This window comes from Saccopteryx bilineata, chromosome 3 (assembly GCF_036850765.1).
Source record: "Saccopteryx bilineata isolate mSacBil1 chromosome 3, mSacBil1_pri_phased_curated, whole genome shotgun sequence".
Taxonomy (NCBI): domain Eukaryota; kingdom Metazoa; phylum Chordata; class Mammalia; order Chiroptera; family Emballonuridae; genus Saccopteryx; species Saccopteryx bilineata.
The window spans coordinates 208,209,150-208,231,042 of NC_089492.1; the positions used below are offsets into that span (position 1 = coordinate 208,209,150).

The 21,893-nt window shown below is 40.5% G+C and overlaps 1 protein-coding gene across 3 annotated transcripts in view; it reads left to right on the forward strand.

The window, feature by feature from the left end:
- The first annotated feature begins 4,480 nt into the window (after positions 1 to 4,480).
- FNBP1L (formin binding protein 1 like) overlaps positions 4,481 to 21,893 on the forward strand; it is a 114,488-nt gene continuing 97,075 nt past the window's right edge. Inside the window, exon 1 of one of the 3 annotated variants that reach the window (XM_066268692.1) lies at positions 4,481 to 4,830. In XM_066268692.1, coding sequence (XP_066124789.1) covers positions 4,807 to 4,830 — 24 coding nt within the window. In that variant the 5' untranslated portion in view covers positions 4,481 to 4,806. The remainder of the gene's footprint in view (positions 4,831 to 21,893) is intronic. The other 2 variants (XM_066268693.1, XM_066268690.1) reach the window with 2 other exon arrangements.

The window sequence follows — 21,893 nt, forward strand, 5'->3', positions numbered from 1 at the left end:
TTATGTTCTAGATTGTGATTTTACAATTGTATTAGGATAGGTCAGTGACTTAGGCTAGGGTGTGTTTCAACTTACACCAAAATTTGGGTTATGTCACTGTCATAGGAACCGAACTGTGTGGTAACCCCCTGACCTCTTTAATTTTATTTTTGTGACAAAATATAACATAAAACATATTTATTTTTTGTTGTGATAGTTTTTACTTTCTAATCATTTTTCTTAAAGACATTGTTGAAGGAAGCAGTGAATTTTAATATGAAATGGTTTGTAAGTTATAATTAAGAGATTATTAATTTAAATTAGTTATATGATTTATATTTAAATTTTATAGTTATACAGGATAACAGAAATTTAGTCTGAATTTAGTGTTCCAAAACCTAACATTTTGAAGAGAAATTAATTGTTCTAAGTGTGGTTTTTTATTCAGAAACTTTCAAAGAAGAAGAAGAAGAAGATAAGACTCTATATTCAGTTTGGGAATTGTGTCAATTGTATATGGTTGGGAATAATCTTTAATGTGAGTGGTGGATTATTTTACTTTTTGAAGGGAAAGTATGTAATTTCAGTTTAAGTTATGCTTCATCCGTCTTAACTTTTATGACAATACTTAGATACAATAAATTTGAGTGACAAGCAAAACAACAACAACCCTGAGATGTCCTAAATTAAACTACAGCAAGCCAGAGGGTATGAGGAAGAATCAGAAAAGGAAATCAGCAGCCTGCTGGTCCAAATGAACAAGAGACTGCCCACATTCTTGGGTGTATGTTGAAACTTTGAATCAACTTTCAAGCAGTTATCTCAGCCCTTAGAAAAAACAGGGATTACCAGATGCTATAATGCATAGCCAATATAAAAGCAACAAATTCAACTATTACCTATCCCAGGACTTTCCCAGCTTCTCCTTACCCCAACCCCTTTGTATATAGCCAATATAAATTCTTTCAAACAACTTACATCATTCTTCCCTAAATTCATTGTATGTATTAAGGGCCCAGTCAATCTCAGGACTGCATACTGTGTTTGTCTTCTCCATCTAGCCTTCTGCTGGTGGTTAGACTGCATGCCACAAGATGTGGTCCGTTCTCTGGCTAGCATATGGCTTGATAATCCCTTTCTTTCAGGAAAACTTTTGGTCTCCGAAGTTTTGTTTAACTTTAGTATTGGAATGGTTCTAAATAATGAGGCATTGATTTAATAAATATATTTTCCATTACTAATAAGAGTTACTTGTGATTGCTAAATACATTCATGATGTCTAGGGAATGAGCGGAAGGGAGAGGAGAGGTGGATAGCAGTGTTAGCTAATATAAATAATCTTAAGGAAATTCTATTCGCAATTGCAGCATAGAAAAATATTGGCATACTGGCCCTGGCCTGTTGGCTCAGCGGTAGAGCGTCGGCCTGGCGTGCGGGGGACCCAGGTTCGATTCCCGGCCAGGGCACATAGGAGAAGCACCCATTTGCTTCTCCACCCCCCACCCCCCCCTTCCTCTCTGTCTCTCTCTTCCCCTCCCGCAGCCAAGGCTCCATTGGAGCAAAGATGGCCCGGGCGCTGGGGATGGCTCTGTGGCCTCTGCCCCAGGCGCTAGAGTGGCTCTGGTCGCTATAGAGCGACGCCCTGGAGGGGCAGAGCATCGTCCCCTGGTGGGCAAAGCGTCGCCCCTGGTGGGCGTGCCGGGTGGATCCCGGTCGGGCGCATGCGGGAGTCTGTCTGACTGTCTCTCCCCGTTTCCGGCTTCAGGAAAAAAAAAAAAAAAAAAAAAGAAAAATATTGGCATACTTAAGCATTTAAAATTTGGCCATAACCCATTTGGAAGAGAGTATTTGTATGCTCAGAGAAGAGCAGCAAATAATTTAGCAAGATTGGTAGCTGGACTGTCAGGGGAACTCAGTCTATTTGCCTCAACCCCAAGAGGGAGCACAGCTATGCAGAGACATTGATTGAGGTGAAGAGATTGGGTCACCTGAGCTGGTCCTATTGGGGAGGAGTTTCAAATGCAGATGCACTGGTAGGGAGAACTTTTTATTTTTTAAAATATTTATTTATTTATTTATTTATTTACAGGGACAGAGAGAGGGATAGATAGGGACAGACAGACAGGAACGGAGAGAGATGAGAAGCATCAATCATCAGTTTTTCGTTGCGACACTTTAGTTGTTCATTGATTGCTTTCTCACATATGCCTTGACTGCAGGCCTTCAGCAGACCGAATAACCCCTTGCTTGAGCCAGTGACCTTGGGTTCAAGCTGGTGAGCTTTGCTCAAACCAGATGAGCCTGCAATCAAGCTGGTGACCTCGGGGTCTCGAACCTGGGCCTTCCGCATCCCCCAGTCCGATGCTCTATCCAATGCGCCACCACCTGGTCAGGCAGGACTTTTTATTTTTATTAATTGATTTAAAAAATTTATTGAGGTGACATTGGTTAATGACATTATATGACTTTCAAGTGTCAATTCTATTTTTTTTTTTTTTTTTGCATTTTTCTGAAGCTGGAAACAGGGAGAGACAGTCAGACAGACTCCCGCATGCGCCCCACCGGGATCCACCCGGCACGCCCACCAGGGGCGACGCTCTGCCCATCAGGGGGCGATGCTCTGCCCATCCTGGGCGTCGCCATGTTGCGACCAGAGCCACTCTAGCGCCTGGGGCAGAGGCCACAGAGCCATCCCCAGCGCCCGGGCCATCTTTGCTCCAATGGAGCCTTGGCTGCGGGAGGGGAAGAGAGAGACAGAGAGGAAGGCGCGGCAGAGGGGTGGAGAAGCAAATGGGTGCTTCTCCTATGTGCCCTGGCCGGGAATCGAACCTGGGTCCTCCGCATGCTAGGCCGCGCTCTACCGCTGAGCCAACCGGCCAGGGCAAGTGTCAATTTTTTAATACATCATCTGTACATTGACTGCACTGTGTGCTTACCACCGAAAGTCTAGTTTCTCTCTGTCACCATATATTTGACATCCTTCACTTTCTTCAACCTCTTCCCATCCTCCTTTTCTTTTGGTAACCTTCACACTGCTTTTTGTGTCTATGAGTTTGTTTTGTTTGTTGCTTTCTGTTTCATATCCCACATGAATGAAATCATGCAGTTCTTGTCCTTTCCTGTTTTATTTCATTAAGCGTGATACTCTCAAAATCTGTATTATTGCAAATGACAGCATTTCTTCCTTTCTCATGGCTGAGTAGTATTCCATTGTGCTGCATCTTCATTATCCAATCATCCTTCAAAGGACATTTAGCTACAATGAATAATATTGCCATAAAAATAGGGGTGCATATACCTGTATAAATAAGTGTTTTCAAATTTTTTGGTAGATACCCAAAAGAGAAATTGCTGGACCATATAATAGCTCTATTCTTAAAAAAAAAAATTATTTTATTGATTAGAGAGAGACATGGATTTTGTTGTTCTGCTTATATATGCATTCATTGAATGATTCTTATATGTGTCCTGACCAGGGATGGAAACTGCAATTTTGGCTTGTCAGGACAACACTCTACTTAGCTACAGTGGCCTGTTAGCTTTATGCTTAATTTTTGGAGGACCTACCATACTATTTTTCAAAGTAGCTGTACCAGTTTACATTCTCAGCAGCAGTGTATGAGGGAGAACTTGAACCTCTCAGCTGTCATGACTCACTGAGAAGTACTCAAGTAGTGGCTGGATTGAAAGTGTGTATGTTTTAAAAGACTAGCAATTAATGCTAAAGCATATGATAGGGAGTTGTTAAGCCTACTGGATATCTAACAGTACAGCCAAACTTGCTGGCTACAGTTAATGATTGCTCAGAAAGACTGGGAAGTAATTGCACAGAGGAAAAACGGAATGGTGGACCTTCCTCCAAGGTTCTGACATTCTGAATGAGAGATATCTGAAGTCTGATAGGCTCTTTGCACAACTAAGGAGGAATCTGGTGCCCGTGCAATCCCCATAACACAAAGTGCCCATTACAGAAATCGGCAAGCTCCGTTCTTATTTCTGCAGGTGACAGCTTGGCACACAATTGTCTTCCATCTCGTGTAATGGCAACATTCCAAAACGAATGCTGAAAGATCCCCCCCCCTTTTTTTTTATGATTTCCTGACAGAAGTTATAAAGTTAAAATGTTTTATTAAAGATAGAATCAGGGGCACGCTGTATTCACATTCGATACTCAATCTCTACACATTTTAGTGATTCCTGAACCATCAAGACGTTTTTCTTATAAATGCAATACAACTCTCCACAGTCTAACTCAACACAAGGATTTGGAAGAGGTTTCCCTGTCAGGGTTTTTCACAAGTGGAAGAGAAGAGACAGGAGGGAGGGTGATTAGAGCTGCCTCGTCTAAGGGGGCTCAGGACACAGAGGGGCGGTGGGCTTTTCCTGCTCTCCTTTTCCGTCTGGAGACAGACATCCGAGCGGCCCTAGCGCTGAGACTGTCCGAGACCCACGAAGCGGGCGGGAAGAGACCTGAAGTGGTAGCCCCTCCCGCGGTGGGACCCTGCCGACTGCCGCCGAGAGACGCGGGTCCGCCCCAATCCCAGGGTGCACCGCGCCCTGCCCCCTCCCCTCTCCGCGTCCCGCCTCCCCTCTGCTCCGGCCCCCTCCCTGCCGGCTCCGGGAGGCGGGGACGCGGCGTTCGCGGCGTCTTCTCCAGTCGACTCCTTCTCACTCACTGGGGAGCCCGGCGGTGGCGGCACCTTTGGAGGCAGAGAGGTAGAACCGCGAGCTCGCCGGACAGCCAGTGGGAGGTCGTACAGACGGACTGCGGAGCCGACGGACGGACAGCGGGGCAGCCAGACCGTCCAAGTCGATTCAAGTTCCACCATGAGCTGGGGCACGGAGCTATGGGTGAGTAGGGCAGAGGGGCGCCCCCGGCCCCGAGGGGCGCGGGCTGGGTCGGTGCCGCTGGCCGTCGGCGGCCAGAGCGCTTCGGGCCGTCCGCGCCTCTGGCGCTGGCGGAGGGTGGGGGCCCGCTCCTCTTTGTGTGCTGACCCTCTCGGCCGGGGCCGGAGGGCTGCTGGTCCGCGCTCCCGCCCTTGCCGCCGCGGTGGGGCTGAGGGCAGCGCCCTGGACGGCGGGAGGAGCGGCCCGCGGGCTCCCGCGTCTGCCGCCATCCTCTCCGGAGCCCTCGCCCTCCTCTGCCCTCACTTTCCGAGCGCCTGGCTGTGTGCCCAGCCGCGCGTCTCTGCCTTTGTATGTGCCCGCCTGGAGGCGGGGGAGGGGGCCCATTGTCCCGAAGGGGCGCTGTTCGCGGGCGGGGAGGGGGCCTGCCGCCGCCCTCCGCGCGGGCGAGAGTCCCCGGGGCGAGGGCGGCGCCGGGCAGGGGCGGCGCGGGGAGCTGCCCGCCGCCGGCCACCGTTCTCGCCTCAGGTAGGGGGAGCCCGGCGGCTTTGTTTCGAGCCCGGCCTCTGGCCAGTCAGGCCCAGCCCACACGCCCATTTCCCTCTCCCAGTCTCGGTGCTTTGGTCCCTTTAGCTTCGGGGGCTCCTTGCTGGGCCACCTCGGCTGCTCCCTAGGACCGAGGGGGATGGCTTTGGGATTCGAATTTTACTGAGTGATCGATTGGGAAGCCGGTTTTGCCAAAAGGAGCGTACAGCTTCCCGATTGCTTTACTTCCTCCACCGTTCTTTATTCTCACGTTTTCTCTTTCTCTTCCTTGTCTTTCTGGAGCGCTCGAAGCTCCAGACAATGCCCGGAATCTGGCCGAGGTGCGGGTGGACTGTAATAGGTCGCAGAATTCGCTCGCAACGCCGCCACGGCAGGGTGGAGGTGTGGAGGGCAGTGATTTCAGGTGCGGCGGAGGGACAGAGGGCGTGGGGGCGCTGTCCGGGCGCTGTCCCGAGAGCCGTCTGGCTTCAGCCACTCCCTTATCCCACCTGTGCATATTTTCCGTGTCTTTTGTTAACGAGGATCTCGTGAAATTACTGCAGAGAAAGGGAGGAAAGAACTTTTTAGTCTCGATACATGCATTTAGGATTGAAATGAGGGCAGATCGGTTAATTGGAGGGCAAAAATTTTTTTGTTATTTTTTCACATTTTACTGATTGGGACTCAAAACTGAGACTTTAGAGTTCATCTGGTTGAACACCTACTTAGCCAGCCCGGGAATCTCTTGTTACATTGTGGACAGGTGTTTGCTTAGTCTGGTACCACCCAGTAGAAAATACCTCAGGAGCCTCTTCATTTCGTTTCTTTGATAGCATTTATTGTTCTTATACTGGGGATGATTATAGGGTAAATGAATTATGTAAAACGTAACCTTTTACTTTGTTTAGATTCTCAGGTGTTAGTGGTCTTTTCCCTTTGGTTTTGTACATTTTATAATTGATTATCATGTGTGGTTTGTTACCTTCTATTCTTGATTATAGTGTGCCGTCAAATAAAGGAGATGTGTGTAGTTTTATTTTCCATTTTTATAATTAGAAGTATTTTATTTTCACATAAATGACCCACGTTTCAGATTTTAAAAAGTACACAAAGGAAAACAGTGGAGGGATATTATTTAGGTTTACCTCTTAATTTAGATTTAAAAAATCACTTTTTATCACATAGAAAAATAGTTTTAAGGAGAAAAATACAATATTTTAATGAGGACTAAAATGTTATTTTAAAAAATATTTTTAAATTTTAATTTAAGAATGTAATATATCCAGAAAGTTACCGACCCCTTCTCCTACTGTCTCCTGTAATTTATTTACTTTTAGCATTTTAATAGCAATTTGAAAAGGTAAACTATACTAGAGATGAAAATTTCTGTCCTAATAATTTTTTTTGGAAATTAAAAAATATTAAAAAAAATTTTTTAAATTTAATCTCCATGTTTTAGATTTTTTAGTGGATTGAGTATTTGAGGGAACCGTTCATTAGCAACTAAATAATGTAGAATCAACTAATATCACCTGGATATTTAAATCTTAGATAAGTTGAAGTTGGTATAAAGGGCTATCAGGACCAGAAGAGACCCTAGAAATATTTGACTAGACTTCCTGTTGTTACTGTTCTCAGTTTTAAAAAGAATATTGTGCTCAAATAGATTGTAACAAACACCTATACTGTGCTGTTGCTATTGAAGAATTTGAGCTTGGGAAGATTCTCTTGAAATTTCTGAATTTAGAAACCACTTCTTATGTTATTTCATTTTTAGGATCACGTTACTATTCCCAAAGGTTTAATTATTGAGACCATGTTGTTAAAAAAATTATGTGCAGTTATGCACTCAGACTTAAGCTTATTTCTTACAGTATTCATTGTAGTTGTATTGCTGTCTTAATGCTTCTTAAGTCTTATGTTAAAAATGAGAAGAAAAGGAGTAAAGTGAATTAGAGACCCACTTTAATGCTGATTCTGAGACAACTAATAATTATAGGTCAAGTAGGTGTGTCAGACTTTTGATGTGTATTTGTGAGGGGATGTGAATTAACTGGTAAAAATTTGAGCTTCATTTTAAGGAATTTCTAGTGTTCCAAAAGAGTGTTTAAGAAAGGTAGAGACTCAATTCTGGGTTCTGGATACTATCAAATGAAGAGTGGAGGACAGTATTTTTCTTTTTTCAGGATGCAGTGGACTGTAATTATTGGGTAGCATCGTAGGCATTGTATAGTTTGTTGATTTCTTTATTGCCACGGGAAGAATGATTGAATCAAAAAGAATCCAAATCTGTATTAATGATTTCACAAAGCACAGATTTTGTAATTATTAGCTCTATTTTACAAATAAGGAAATTAGAGATTAGAGCTGACGATCTCAGGGTCTGGAACCTGGGTCTTCTGAGTCCCAGTCCAGATGCTCTATCCACTGCGCCACTGCCTGGTCAGGCACCATTGTTATTTTTATTATATTAGCTAAGTGTATTTGAAAAAGCTTATGTCTTTTTGGAAGAAATTGAAAATGTAAATTTAGTGGATTATTTACATAACACCTCTAGTCTTTACCCTTTAATTCAATTCTTATCTTTGTTCTCATAGGGTTTACATATAGCACTTCTGTTTTAACACTTATATTGTAAATATACTAGAGTTCTGAGTCCTTGAATGTAGGGGCTGAGTTAATATTTTTTCTTTGTTTTCACTGACTACAACAATGCCTGTAGGTGGTTATTCATGTTTGCCCAATTGAATTTATAGTTCCTTGTATTACCCAGAGTGTTGGTTGTTGATTAATAAATGCATCCTGGAGGAAGTCTTTGTGGTACCAAGGCCTTTGTAGGTGATGATAGATTAGGTAGTCTAGATCAGTGGTCCCCAACCTCCGGGCCATGGACCGGTACTGGTCCGTGGGCCATTTGGTACTGGTCCGCAGAGAAAGAATAAATAACTTACATTATTTCCGTTTTATTTATATTTAAGTCTGAACGATGTTTTATTTTTAAAAAATGACCAGATTCCCTCTTACATCCGTCTAAGACTCACTCTTGATGCTTGTCTCGGTCACGTGATTCATTTATCCAGCCCACCCTAAAGGCCGGTCTGTGAAAATATTTTCTGACATTAAACCGGTCCGTGACCCCAAAAAAGGTTGGGGATCACTGGTCTAGATAACAATCCAAGAAGGTCTAAACAAGCTGAAAGCAAAAAAAATATTTTATAGATTGGGGAAAAACTGACCCACAAGTAGTTATTGTGAATTTACCTGACTGATAGTGTGAGGATTTGGCTGCCAAAATAGCATATGAAGTGTTAGGCCATGCTAATAGATTTGTCTAGAACAAAGGAATTTAGTCCCATTATAGTCCGTAGTGGTTAGACCATATCTGTAATACTGACTTTAGTTTACTTCAAAATTAAAAAAAAAATACTGATTTTAGAGAGCGGAAGTTTCACATGCACATGTGAGAGAGACGGAAACATCCATCTGTTCCTTATTGCCCTGACTGGGGATCAAACCCACAATCTTTGCATATTGGGACGATGCTCTAACCAACTGAGCTATCTGGCCAGGGCTACTTCAAATTTTTAGAAGGCACATATCTAGAGGAGGTTGACAAAAACTTTTATCAGTGTGAACTATATTGCTTTTTTAAAGGCCACAAAACTGCTGTAGGAATTGAATTTAAAAAATAAAATTACTGTCTATTATAAGGAAGCACTGTGTAGTGTATGGTGAGATTTATGAAGGCGTATAACATCAGCCCTTTGTGAGGAAACTTAGAGTCATTTTGAAGTGATAATACTTTCACTCTAAATTCTCCCCTACATTGGTTTCACTGTTCAGAATGTCCTCTGTTGACCAGTTCCTATCAAGCCCTCCCTCCAGACTACACACTATGGATATTATCTTTCTTATGGTACTGCCACCTTCTATTATAGTTATTTTTTATTTTATTTTATTTCTGAAGCTGGAAACAGGAGGCAGTCAGACAGACTCCCACATGTGCCCGACTGGGATCCACCCGGCATGCCCACCAGGGGGCGATGCTCTGCCCCTCTGGGGTGTTGCTCTGTTGAGACCAGAGCCATTCTAGTTCCTGAGGCAGAGGCCATGGAGCCATCCTCAGCGCCCGGGCCAACTTTGCTCCAATGGAGCCCTGGCTGCAGGAGGGGAAGAGAGAGACAGAGGAAGGAGAGGGGGAGAGGTGGAGAAGCAGATGGGCGCTTCTCCTGTGTGCCCTGGCCGGTAATCGAACCCAGGACTCCTGCATGCCAGGCCAACGCTCCACCACTGAGCCAACCGGCCAGGGCCTATTATAGTTATTTATAGTACATTTAAATCTTTGGAAAATGGTCATGGTGTAATATTTATACTTTACATTCTCTTTTGTTGGTAGAAATTGTCGTTTTTAACATTACAGATGTATTATAGATGTTGTTATTTGTTAAGGAGGGTGCAAGTTAAGCAAGACACCTTTTTATGCCACCGTCTGTCCTGACTATACTAAAGGGGGAGCCAGAGAGCTGCCTGTGTTCAGTGCCTCCTCTTCTCACGGCTTCCTCATTTCAATTCCCCTTCCCTGCCTTTATCTTAAAACATTTTCTCTTTCTCCTTCCTCCAACCTATAAAAATGTGTGTTTGGCTGGGAATTTAAAACCTATTCAACCTACTTTTTCCTATAAATCAGCCCATATTAGCAGGCAGAACATAGGACAAGAGAATATTAATGGTTTATAATTATGGAGCACCTTCTGTGTGTACCTACCTACCTACCAGAGGTACCTTATTTAATAATCTACAGTCCTTAAACATTTTCAGCTCAATAGCAAAAATGAAAAATTCTGGCCCTGGCTGGGTAGCTCAGTTGATCAGAGTTTCATCCTGATACACATATGCGAAGCAGCCAATGAATGCATAAATCAGTGGAACAACAAATTGACCCCTCTCTCTCTCAAAAACCAATAAATAAAAAAAATTTTTTTTAAGTGAAAAATGAAAACTTCTGTTTCGGGGGAACATAATCATACCTGCAGCATTTAAAAACTAGTAAGAAAAGATATACCATATTTCCTCACGTATAAGATGCGCCCATGTATAAGATGCACCTTAATTTTGGGGCCCAAAATTTGAAAAAAAATGTATTATAGTTATTGAACTCAAGTCTTATTCATCATAAAATTCATACAACTCCTCATCACTGTCAAAGCTCCCATCCATTAGCTTGTCCTCATATGTGTCTGATGACGAATCATTGTCTTCAACAATGAGCGCAAAAACAAGTGAGAAAAAGCAGGAAATGCAAGTAAAAAAAATCTATAACCACTGTATAAGACACACCCAGTTTTTAGACCCTAAATTTTTTGGAAAGGGATGCATCTTATACATGGGGAATATGGTAAATTATAGACTTTGCTTTATAGTAAGCAAAAGCTGTTCTGTATTTTAGTTCATGCTATGTACAGTATATCAGACATACCAAAATGATATTTGGAATAAGGAGGGTTTTGCATATGGGGATTCCTGAGAAGTTCCTAGAAGGCAGAGATCATGTCTTACTCATTACTTATTCATTCTCTTGATTCATTGTTATATTCTCAGCTCAGCACTGCCTGGCATGGAGCCTGGCACCACTAGGATCTTGTATTTGCTGAACTGACCTGAGTATAGTGGTTAGGTTAGGCTTGATTTTGAGTGTTGGTTGCCTGAAAGTAGTGATGAAGAGTAGAATGGGACCAGGCTGAGGTCCATCTGGCTGAATGCTTCATTCAAATTCATGCAGTGTGTGTGTGAACATTGTTATATATTAGCATATAATTAACTCAACTTTTAGACCATTTAAAAATCCACAGAAAGAAATCTTCATTTGAAGGGTTATCTCTTTCCTCTGAATCCTTTGGTAGTAGTAGTAGGAATTCCTCTAGGTTTTAGGAGATAAAAGTTGTATTGACTTGATCACCTCTAAGAATGTTTGAAAGATGTTGGTTCCTTTAATAATGTTATTGGTTCTGAAATCAGTTGTATTTTTTAACATGTTATTCCTCTGATTTGTTTTATAATGTTTTTTTTCCCACTTTGCTTCTTCTTGACTTAATTTTTTACTTTTTTATCAATTTAGTTTCATTGTATTTTTTGAGGGTGAGAGGTATTTATTGGGAGAATGAAGTTAAATTTTGATCCCCCCAGTTTTGCTTTAATTACTAGTTTCATTAGCTGATTTATGGACTAACTTTCTCATATAATAAAAATAGGTTAGAATATTTTGAGACCTCACATCTTAATTGATGATAAAATGATAGATACTTTAAAATTGCAAATTGTGCTAAAAATAATCTGTTGGGGTTGCAGTTAATTTTAATATTGTCTGTGATTTTCAGCACTTTCCCCTTTTTCCTATAAGTTGTCTTACTCCTGTGATTACTTTTATAGAATTTTCATTGACTAGGTATTTGAAACCACCTCTTTGTAAGATGATATCTGGCTGTTTGTAATGTCAGATTCAGCATTTAGAATTTGTATGGAGCCCAAAAGAAGGGGGACTGGAATAATAAAATTTTTTTGTAAAATGTCCCTATAGAATCCAAATTAGTCATTAATAATTGGGGCTTAGGATCAATTTTTCCTTGAGTTCTTCATAAAGAACGAATTGTCAGGCTTTAACAATGCCTCATGAAATATTTGAAGTATTATATAATTGTTAGATTTTGATTTCTGTCCCCATTACTCTTGCTATATCATCAAAACAAAGATTCTGATTTTTAGGGTTAGCAAACATCCTCAGGGAAAAAGTAGCTTATATGCTGTTTTTCCTTTCTGGGTTCTCATTTTTGCTTCACTTGTAATTTTTAATTTCTAAGAGCTGTTTTTGTTTGTTTGTTTTTTTTAATTTTAGTGGGGTGACATTGATAAATCAGGGTACATATGTTCAGAGAAAACATCTCCAGGTTATTTTGACATTTGATTATGTTGCATACCCATCACCCAAAGTCAAATTGTCTTCTGTCACCTTCTATCTGGTTTTCATTGTGCCCCTCCCCTCCCCCATCTTCTCTCCCCTTCAACCACCACACTCTTGTCCATGTTTCTGAGTCTCATTTTTATGTCCCACCTATGCATGGAATCATATAGTTCTTAGTTTTTTTCTGATTTACTTATTTCACTCAGTATAATGTTATCAAGGTCCATTCAGGTTGTTGTAAATGATCCAATGTCATCATTTCTTATGGCTGAGTAGTATTCCATAGTGTATATGTATCACATCTTCTTTATCCAGTCTTCTATTGAAGGGTTTTTTGGTTGTTTCCATTTCTTGGCCACTGTGAACAATGCTACAATGAACATGGGGCTGCATGTGTCTTTACGTACCAGTGTTTTTGAGTTTTGGGGGTATATAGCCAGTAGAGGGATTACTGGGTCATATGGTAGCTCTATTTTTAATTTTTTGAGGAATCACCATACTTTCTTCCATAATGGTTGTACTATTTTACTTTATGAGCCCAATATAACCCTCATACCAAAACCTGGCAAAGACAACGCAAAAAAAGAAAACTATAGAGCAATATCTCTAATGAATACAGATGCTAAGATACTAAACAAAATACTAGCAAATTAAATACAACAACACATTAAAAAAATAATATATCATGATCAAGTGGGATTCATCCCAGAATCATAAGGATGGTTCAACATATGTAAAGCGGTTAACGTAATACACCATATCAACAAAACAAAGGGCAAAAACCATATGATCTTATCAATATATGCAGAAGAGGGATTCGATAAAATACAGCACAATTTTATGTTTAAAACACTCAACAAAATGGGTATAGAAGGAAAATATCTCAACATAATAAAGGCCATTTATGATAAACCATCAGCTAACATCATACTAAATGGCATAAAACTGAGGACTTTTGTCCTAAAATCAAGAACAAAACAAGGTTGTCCACTCTCTCCACTCTTGTTTGTTTTCTTAATGTACTTTTTTTTTTGAGAGGAGGGGAGATAGACTTCCTCATGCATCCTGACCGGGATCCACCTGGCAAGACCCCTACTGGGCAATGGTTTGCCCATCTGGGGCCGCTTCATTTTTCTCTGTAACGGAGCAATTTTAGTACTTGAGGAGAAGCCATGGAGCCATCCTGAGCCCTGGGACCAACTTGAACCATTTGAGCTATGGCTGCAGGAAGGGAAGAGGAAAAGAGAGAGAAAGAGAAAGAGAAAGGGGGGGGGGTGTAGAGAAGCAGATAGTTGCTTCTCCTGGGTGCCCTGACCAGGAATTGAACCCGGGACTTCAACATGCTGGACTGATCTACCATGGAGCCAATCAGCCAGGGCCCTTCTGTTGGAATTTGATGTTTTCTCTCACGATCAGACTGTTTTTTTTGGGAAAAAAATGTTATTTTCATCACATCATTTCAAGGGTATGATTTATCACTGTTGATATTGATCATGGTAATCTGTGTGAAGTAGTGTTTATCTGTTTTTTTCCCACTATAGAGTTATTTTTTCCCTTCTATCTAATACTGTATTCTCTGGAAGGAGGTCACTATGTGCAACCCACACTTAAGAGTTATTGTCCTCTCTTTTCAGGTGGAATATCTACATAATTTATTTGGAATCCTTCTGAATGGAATATTTGGGCCCTGGCTGGTTTGCTCAGTGGGAGAGCATCGGCCTGGTGTGCGGGAGTCCTGGGTTCAATTCCCAGCCAGGGCACACAGGAGAAGCGCCCATCTACTTCTCCACCCCTCCCCCTCTCCTTCTTCTCTGCCTCTCTCTTCCCCTCCCAGAGCCAAGGCTCCATTGGAGCAAAGTTGGCCCGGGTGCTGAGGATGACTCTGTGGCCTCTGCCTCAGGTGCTAGAATGGCTCTGGTTGCAACAGAGCAATGCCCCAGATGGGCAGAGCATCGCCCCCTGGTGGGCATGCCGGGTGGATCCCGGTCGGGCGCATGCGGGAGTCTGTCTGACTGCCTCTCTGTTTCCAACTTCAGAAAAATACCAAAAAAAAAAAAAAAAAAAAAAAAAAAGGAATATTTGTCTCTCTCCCCTATTAATTTATTCAGTTTATTCATTTATAGCAATATAGACTCAGATATTTATTTTATACTTTGGGTTATAAGCCAGTACTTCTTCATATATTTTGTTGCTCAGGTTGTTCCAGCTTTGCCCATTGCAGGCTTTTTTATTTGGCTTCTTGAGAAACTCAGAAGATACTAGGGAAGAATATAGTGTGAGAAGAAAATATAACTAGATTATGAATGTATGAAACAACCTCACTTAAAAAGGTGAAAGAAATGCCCCATAACACATCGCAATCAAAAATGATATTTTAAAGCACTTTCTTACTTTCTAAGACTATAAGATGGTCCAGTCTCATTTGGTGTATTTCCTTCCTCAGTCCTAGAATCAGCAGTTTTTTCTAAGAGCTCTAGTTTATTTTACTGGAGAATGGAATTAGAACCAACATGTGGATGCTAAGATGTGCTTGTGCTACTAGTATTTCACTTCTTTTAGTCCCTCTCAGCTGATTAAAAAAAATAAATTAAAAAAAATATATATGTATGTATGTGCGTATACTAACCTGCATGTATAAACATATCTATAAATATTTGAGTAACCATCTATGTCTCTATTAAATTAAATTAGTTCTTACCAATGTCTCCAACTTTATCCATTATCACATGTATCCTTGGATCCTCTTTTCCTTATTTGTAAATTCCCACTTATCACTCCCTTCAGCTGATATCCCTTCAGCTGATATCCATTTGCTTAACTGTTCCTTTTCAGTATATACTTACGGCAGTATCAGAGTTGTTTACCTATACTGTACAGTGTTTGCAGTTCTTTTTGCCCTTAGTCTTACAGACTCCTCACTTTCTTTTTTTTTTTTTTTTTTTTTTTTTGCATTTTTCTGAAGCTGGAAACAGGGAGAGACAGTCAGACAGACTCCCGCATGCGCCCGACCGGGATCCACCCGGCACGCCCACCAGGGGGCGACGCTCTGCCCATCAGGGGGCGATGCTCTGCCCATCCTGGGCGTCGCCATGTTGCGACCAGAGCCACTCTAGCGCCTGGGGCAGAGTCCACAGAGCCATCCCCAGCGCCCGGGCCATCTTTGCTCCAATGGAGCCTTGGCTGCGGGAGGGGAAGAGAGAGACAGAGAGGAAGGCGCGGCGGAGGGGTGGAGAAGCAAATGGGCGCTTCTCCTATGTGCCCTGGCCGGGAATCGAACCCGGGTCCTCCGCACGCTAGGCCGACGCTCTACCGCTGAGCCAACCGGCCAGGGCCCAGACTCCTCACTTTCAAAGTTACTTCAGTCAGCAGCATTTCTTTCACCTTTTTAAGTGAGGTTGTTTCATACATTCATAATCTAGTTATATTTTCTTCTCACACTATATTCTTCCCTAGTATCTTCTGAGTTTCTCAATAATTTTTTTGAAAGAATTGCATACATTACTGTTTATTCTTTGTGCTGTGAAGTTCCATTGGTTTTGACGTGTATAATGTCACATATTCACCATTACAAGATCATATAGAATAGTTTCATCTTTTAAAAATTCTCTGTGGCCTGTCTCACACCCATTAGGAAGGCTACTATCAAACAATAGAAAATAACAAGTATTGATGAGGATGTAAAGAAGTTAGAACCCTGTGTGCTGTTGGTGGAATGTTGAATGGTGCAACCCTGGTGAAAAACAGCATGGCAGTTCCCCATAGAATTACCATATGATCCAGCAACTCCACTTCAGGGTCTGTACTAGAAGAATTGAAAGCAGGGTTTTGAAGAGATATTTGTACATCTATGTTCATAACTTTATTCATAGTAGTCAGAAGGTAGAAACAACCCATGTACATATAAATGAATAATCAAAGTGATATATAGATACAGTGGAAATTATTAAGCCTTAAAAATTTAGGAAGGCAGTATTGGCATATGCTACAAAATACGGGTGAACCTTGAGGACATTATGCTAAATGAAATGAAAGCAGTCATAATAAGACAAGTACTGTATGACTCTACTTATAGAATGTACCTGGAGTAGTCAAATACAGAGGGACAGAAAGTAAAAAAAAATCTACAACCACCATGTGAGACGCACCCAGATTTTAGACCCCAAATTTTTCAGAAAAGCATGTGTCTTATGCATGGGGAAATACGGTATAATTGATGAACCTACATTGACACATTATTATCACCCAAAGTCTGTAGTTTATATCAGGGCTTGCTCTTGGTTTTGTAAATTCCATGGACAAATGTATGATGACATATAGTCACCATCATAATATCATACAGAGTAGTTTTTCACTGCCCTAAGTAGCTTGCTTCTGTGTTCTATCTATTCATTTCTTCCTTCTCGCTAACCTCCCTTACCACTGGTCTTTTTTCTGTAACTTTTTATTGCCCTAAAAAGAGCCAGTACCTATTAGGAGTCACACACTATTTCTCCTTTCTCCCCAACACCAGCTTTAGGAAATCACTAATCTTCCTTTAAAGATGTGCTGCTTCTGTGCTTATTTCATACAAATGCAATCATACAATGTGTGGCTGTTTGTGACTGGCATTTATCAATAAGCATGTTTCCAAGGGTCATCCATGTTATAGCATAATTAGTAATTCTTTTTTTGTACCAAATAATGCTTAATTGTATGTATATACCATATTTTATTAACTCATCAGTTGGTGGACATTTGGGTTGTTTTTGCTATTGTAAATAATACTGCTATGAACACCTGTGGATAAGTTTTTGTGTGGACATACATTTTTATTTTCCTTGGGCATATACTTAAGAGTGCAATTGTTGGGGTCATACCAACACTGTCAGGTTCTGATTTCTTCACATCTTTGTGAAAACTTGGTTTCGTCTGACTTTTTGATAGTAGCCATTTTAGTGGGTATAAAGTGGTACCTCGTGTGGTTTTGATATGCATTTAACTTATGACAAATGATGTTGAGCATTTTTCATATGCTTTTTGTGCATTTGTATATCTTTGGAAAAATGTTCACCTCAGTAACTTTTTAAATTTATATAGTCACCTTAATTTCTTGTAGTGGTATGTATTAGTAAAATATAAATAAAAACAAATATTGATGGCAATGGTGCCGTATTGAGAAAAGGAGAAATTTAATTGAAGAGCTAAGAAAATACTATATAGTTGATATTTCTCCTTGAACTTGTTAGCCACTCCTTCAGACTAAGAGATTGTTTGATTTTGGCATTTAATCTGAGAACTTAAAATTCAAGTGCAAACATTAGCTATGCTATTTTTTATTTTTGCTAAGAAATGTTTCCGTAAACTGCACTCCACTTGGCTTGCTTCCCTTAGCTCTGACTAGGATGGCAGTGCTTCCGCTCGTTGTCTGGATAGAAAGCTTTCCTGCGTTACTAAAGTTAAGTAGTTTCAGTTATGAAAAGCTAGGAAAGTTGAGGTTTAGGAGGTACTTAAAAATAATGAAAGCCTTCTGTATAATTCATACATGATTTTTTGAATTTTGAATTTTATTGTATAATTTAATGCTTCTAAGTTTGGTTCTTTGGTTTTATTCTAAGAAGAATAATGGTAATATTCTTTTTTAGTGATTCAAGATTACAGCTGTTGCAGTGGTGCTTGTTGACTTATTTATAATATAGTGGGAATATTGGTTATGTTAATTGAAGTTACTTTTTTTTTCTCTTTCTTAGTGATTTGACTGTATTATTGGGAACCTAGTTTTTTTTTTTAAATTTTTTAAAAATCCCAATTGTTTCTTGGTTGGGTAAAATGTTGATCATTCCTACATTCAACTTCTGATAGTCTAGATTACTGATTTATTTTTATACCTTTAATTGAACAACAACAACTCTCATTTCAGTCAGCTTTTGGTCAGTTTGGCCTAGAGATTCTGGTTCATTAAGTTCTGGGGCTGTTGGGTGGTCAGCCATTGGAGTTTTATAAGACTTTGTTTAGTGATTGTGGTTCTTGCCACCAGCTGAGAAACATTGCTGTTAATTAGCAATTTTCAAATCTGGATGATTATTAGAATTATCTCAGGAATTGAAAGGCAGTAAAAACAAAACAAACTCCCAATCTCCCTACTCTAACCTCCTGAATCAGAATCTCTGGGAATGAGGCCCAGGAATTTGTCTTTTTGAAAAACACCCCCACATGATTTTGACAATAGCAAGGTTTGAGAATCATTGCTTTATGCTCTAACATCTCTACTTATGTTAAGCCAGGACATTAGAAAACCCCTTCCACAGGGGGTCCTCGGGTTAAGATAGTCTTAACATACGAGGTTTCAAGTTTACTATGTTCACTCCCATAAAAACTTAAAAAAATTAAGACGTGAGTGTTTCGGCTTACACCATTAGCATCGTACTTATGGACTACGTGGGCAAACTAGTTTGTTTGCGCATGGCAGAAGAATATGCAGTAACATGGCATATAAGTGAGGGGTTAAGCCTCTCCCGGTATGCTTATCTACGCTATTTTGAATTGTTAAAAGCACAGGTGTTCTGTTTGTGTTAGGCTAGGATGTGTTTGATGGTTTCACTTTACACCCAAGTACGGGTTATGTCACTGTAGTAGGATTAGAACTGCGTTGTAACCTGAGGACCCCCTGTACTTGGAGTGCATCATATTCTCTCTCTTTTTCTTCCTTTTTTTAAAGAGAGAGAGAGACATACAGGGTCAGATAGACAGGAAGGGAGAGAGTGAGAAGCATCAACTTGTACTTGTGGCACCTTAGTTCACTGATTGCTTTCTCATACTGCCTTGACTGCAGAGCTCCAGCTGAGCCAGTGACCCCTCTTGCTCAGGCCAGCGACCTCTAGGCTCAAGCCAGCGATCATGGGGTCATGTCTAAGATACCACACTCAAGCTGGCGACCCCGTGCTCAAGCTGGTGAGCCTGTGCTGAAGCCGGCGACCTCGGGGTTTCATACCTGGTTCCTCCAAGTCCCAGATAGACATTCTATCCACTGCGCCACTGCCTGGTCAGGCCATCATATTCTCTTCCCATTCTCATTGAATTGCTTTTAGTAATGCTACTAGGAATAATCTAATACTTATTAAATACTATATTTGAATCAGTGTGTCTTACTTTTGAGGATGCAGAAAGGTTAACTCTGGTCCAAAACTACTTCATAGCAAGTGGTAGGATGAAGATATAAATTCAAGTCTTTTCTGTATGCATAGCCTTCATTCCTTCTATGAATGTTAGACTGCCTTTAGCAAATTGCTTTTGTTGAGAAGCCAGCCATTAGTGTATGTGCGAAGAGGTTATTTTTTTGAAGGTTCTGACAATCAGTTTACCATAAGGACTTTGTTTAGAATACAGTATTGTTCACTGCATTATAGTGTGTTCTCTGAGGCTCATGGCAAAAATTTCTCTTAAGCTTTTTTATTGTGTACAAACTGCTATGACTATTTGCATTTCCCATTTTGAACTTGCTGCTAAAAGAAGAAAAAGAAATTACAGTCAGATTTCTGGTTCACTGTTAGCAAGTGTTTAAGGGTTTTTAGTTTGCCTTTTGTTTACCGATTCTGGGTATCTTATTTCTTCTGTCTTTTTCCTTTGTAATTTCTCTCATCTCTTTACAATTTTGCTGTGTTATAAGTCATTTTAAAGAAAAGTGTTAAGAAGTAAGTAATCTGGAGCCATTTTATATAATTTTGACCAAATGTCTTTTTGAAAGAGTTGAATTATGGAAGAGAGGAACTTAGAATTTGGAATGTGTCAGTGTGCCAGACACTTTGGTAGATGTTATTTTGTTTTCATGCCAACTCAATGAAGTAAGTGGTGATAGTCCCTTTTATTTTTAAATGCCCAAGGAATCTATTTTTTTTTTTATTAATATTCATTTTAGAGAGGGGAGAGAGAAAGAGAAAGGGGGAGAAGCAGGAAGCATCAACTTCCATATGTGCCTTGACTGGACAAGCCCAGGGTTTTGAACCAGCAACCTTGGTTCCAGGTCTATGCTTTATCCACTGCACCACCACAGATCAGGCTCCCAGTTTTTTGAAAATGAAATTAATAAGAAAGGTTAACTTTAGTCATGCAAAGCTAAACTTGAGCCCAGGTTTTTGTGACTCCATACTTTTTTTTTAAGTGCCTCTAATGGAATCTCATTTACCGAACAATTTTTAAACCCTTCATTGGAGTCATTTATACATTTAACAAATATTGTCGATGACTTACTTTGTAGGAAGTGTTTCCCACTGTGTCTAGCTGCCTTATAGAAATTGCCACATGATAAGAATGTCTTGTTTTCAGCTTAGCCTGTATTTGAATGGACATTGGATTAGTCAGTGCTCTGGCAGGAAATAGCACACTAGAAAGGGTTAAATGAGTAGAGTTTAAAAAGATATTATTCATAAAGTTCTGGGCCTGGTCATTGGAACCAAAGTGTATGGTGCATTACCTTTGAGCTAGTAACATTTGTGAGTTGTTATTACTTAGGTCTTAATCGGCAAGGAGGAGGAATTGTTACTTGATCCTTAAGCGGGAGCTGTATGATAGGACTGCCTGATAGGAAATCTGGCCTTCAGTTGAGGAAGTTAGGGCATTTGTAGATACCTGACAGAGGAAGAGTTGGAAGAATAAAACCCTTGACCTCACTTTCATCTTGCTTGTGCCTCCCATTGACTAAATCTAAGGATACGTTAGAGGGCAGGGAAACCCATTGATTCAGTCTACTGGGTTCAGAGAAGTATTGATGTAAGGTAGAGAGTGATTCTGGAAGGGGAAACAGTAAGGAAAACATACATGGTTTCTGTTCTAAAGGAGCATACCATCCAGCTGGGAAGGTAGATATTGAACAAATTATTACAAACATTATGAGTGCTAAGTACAGGATTCTGTGGAAGTGTGTAATAATATGTTCCTTTTCTGAAGAATCAGAGAAGGCGTCTCTGGAATTTTTTTCACACACCCTGGCATTTTAAAAACAAAACAAAATGGATTCCTGGTCCCCTCCTCTAGATATGATTCACTAGGTCTGGGTGGGGTTAGGGAATATTTAAAAAAAAAATTCTTACCCAGATGATTCAGTCAGTAATTTCTTAGCGTTACTAAGAAGAGGTCAGTATGCTGTATTACACTTAGAGTTTGAGAGAGGAAAGTGGTGTGAGATGAAGCTAGAAAGATGGTGGGCAGAGCCTTGTAGGCTATTCTTAAGGATTTTGGACCTTATTCTAAGATAGTAGGTAGACACTAAGGATTCCCCCCTCCCCAAGTTATCTTACTAATGGGGAAATTCTAACTGGTAGTTGTGTACAGTGTATTGAAGTGACTGAGTTTTCCATGTTAATTCTGTATGTTTTACTCTAGTGAAATTTTTTTTGTAGTAGCAGTTTTTCAGTCATTTTCCTGAGTTTTCCAGATACTGTGGGTATCAGATCTGCAAGTAGTGGTACTCTTTCTTTTCTTTTTGCAATGTTTATACCTCTAAGTTTTTTTCTTCTTTATTTGTACATTAAAACATCACATGATATCAAACCAAACACCACCAATATTGCAATACTAATGCACAAATAGTATGTAACTTATTCAGTGTACCCGGCAT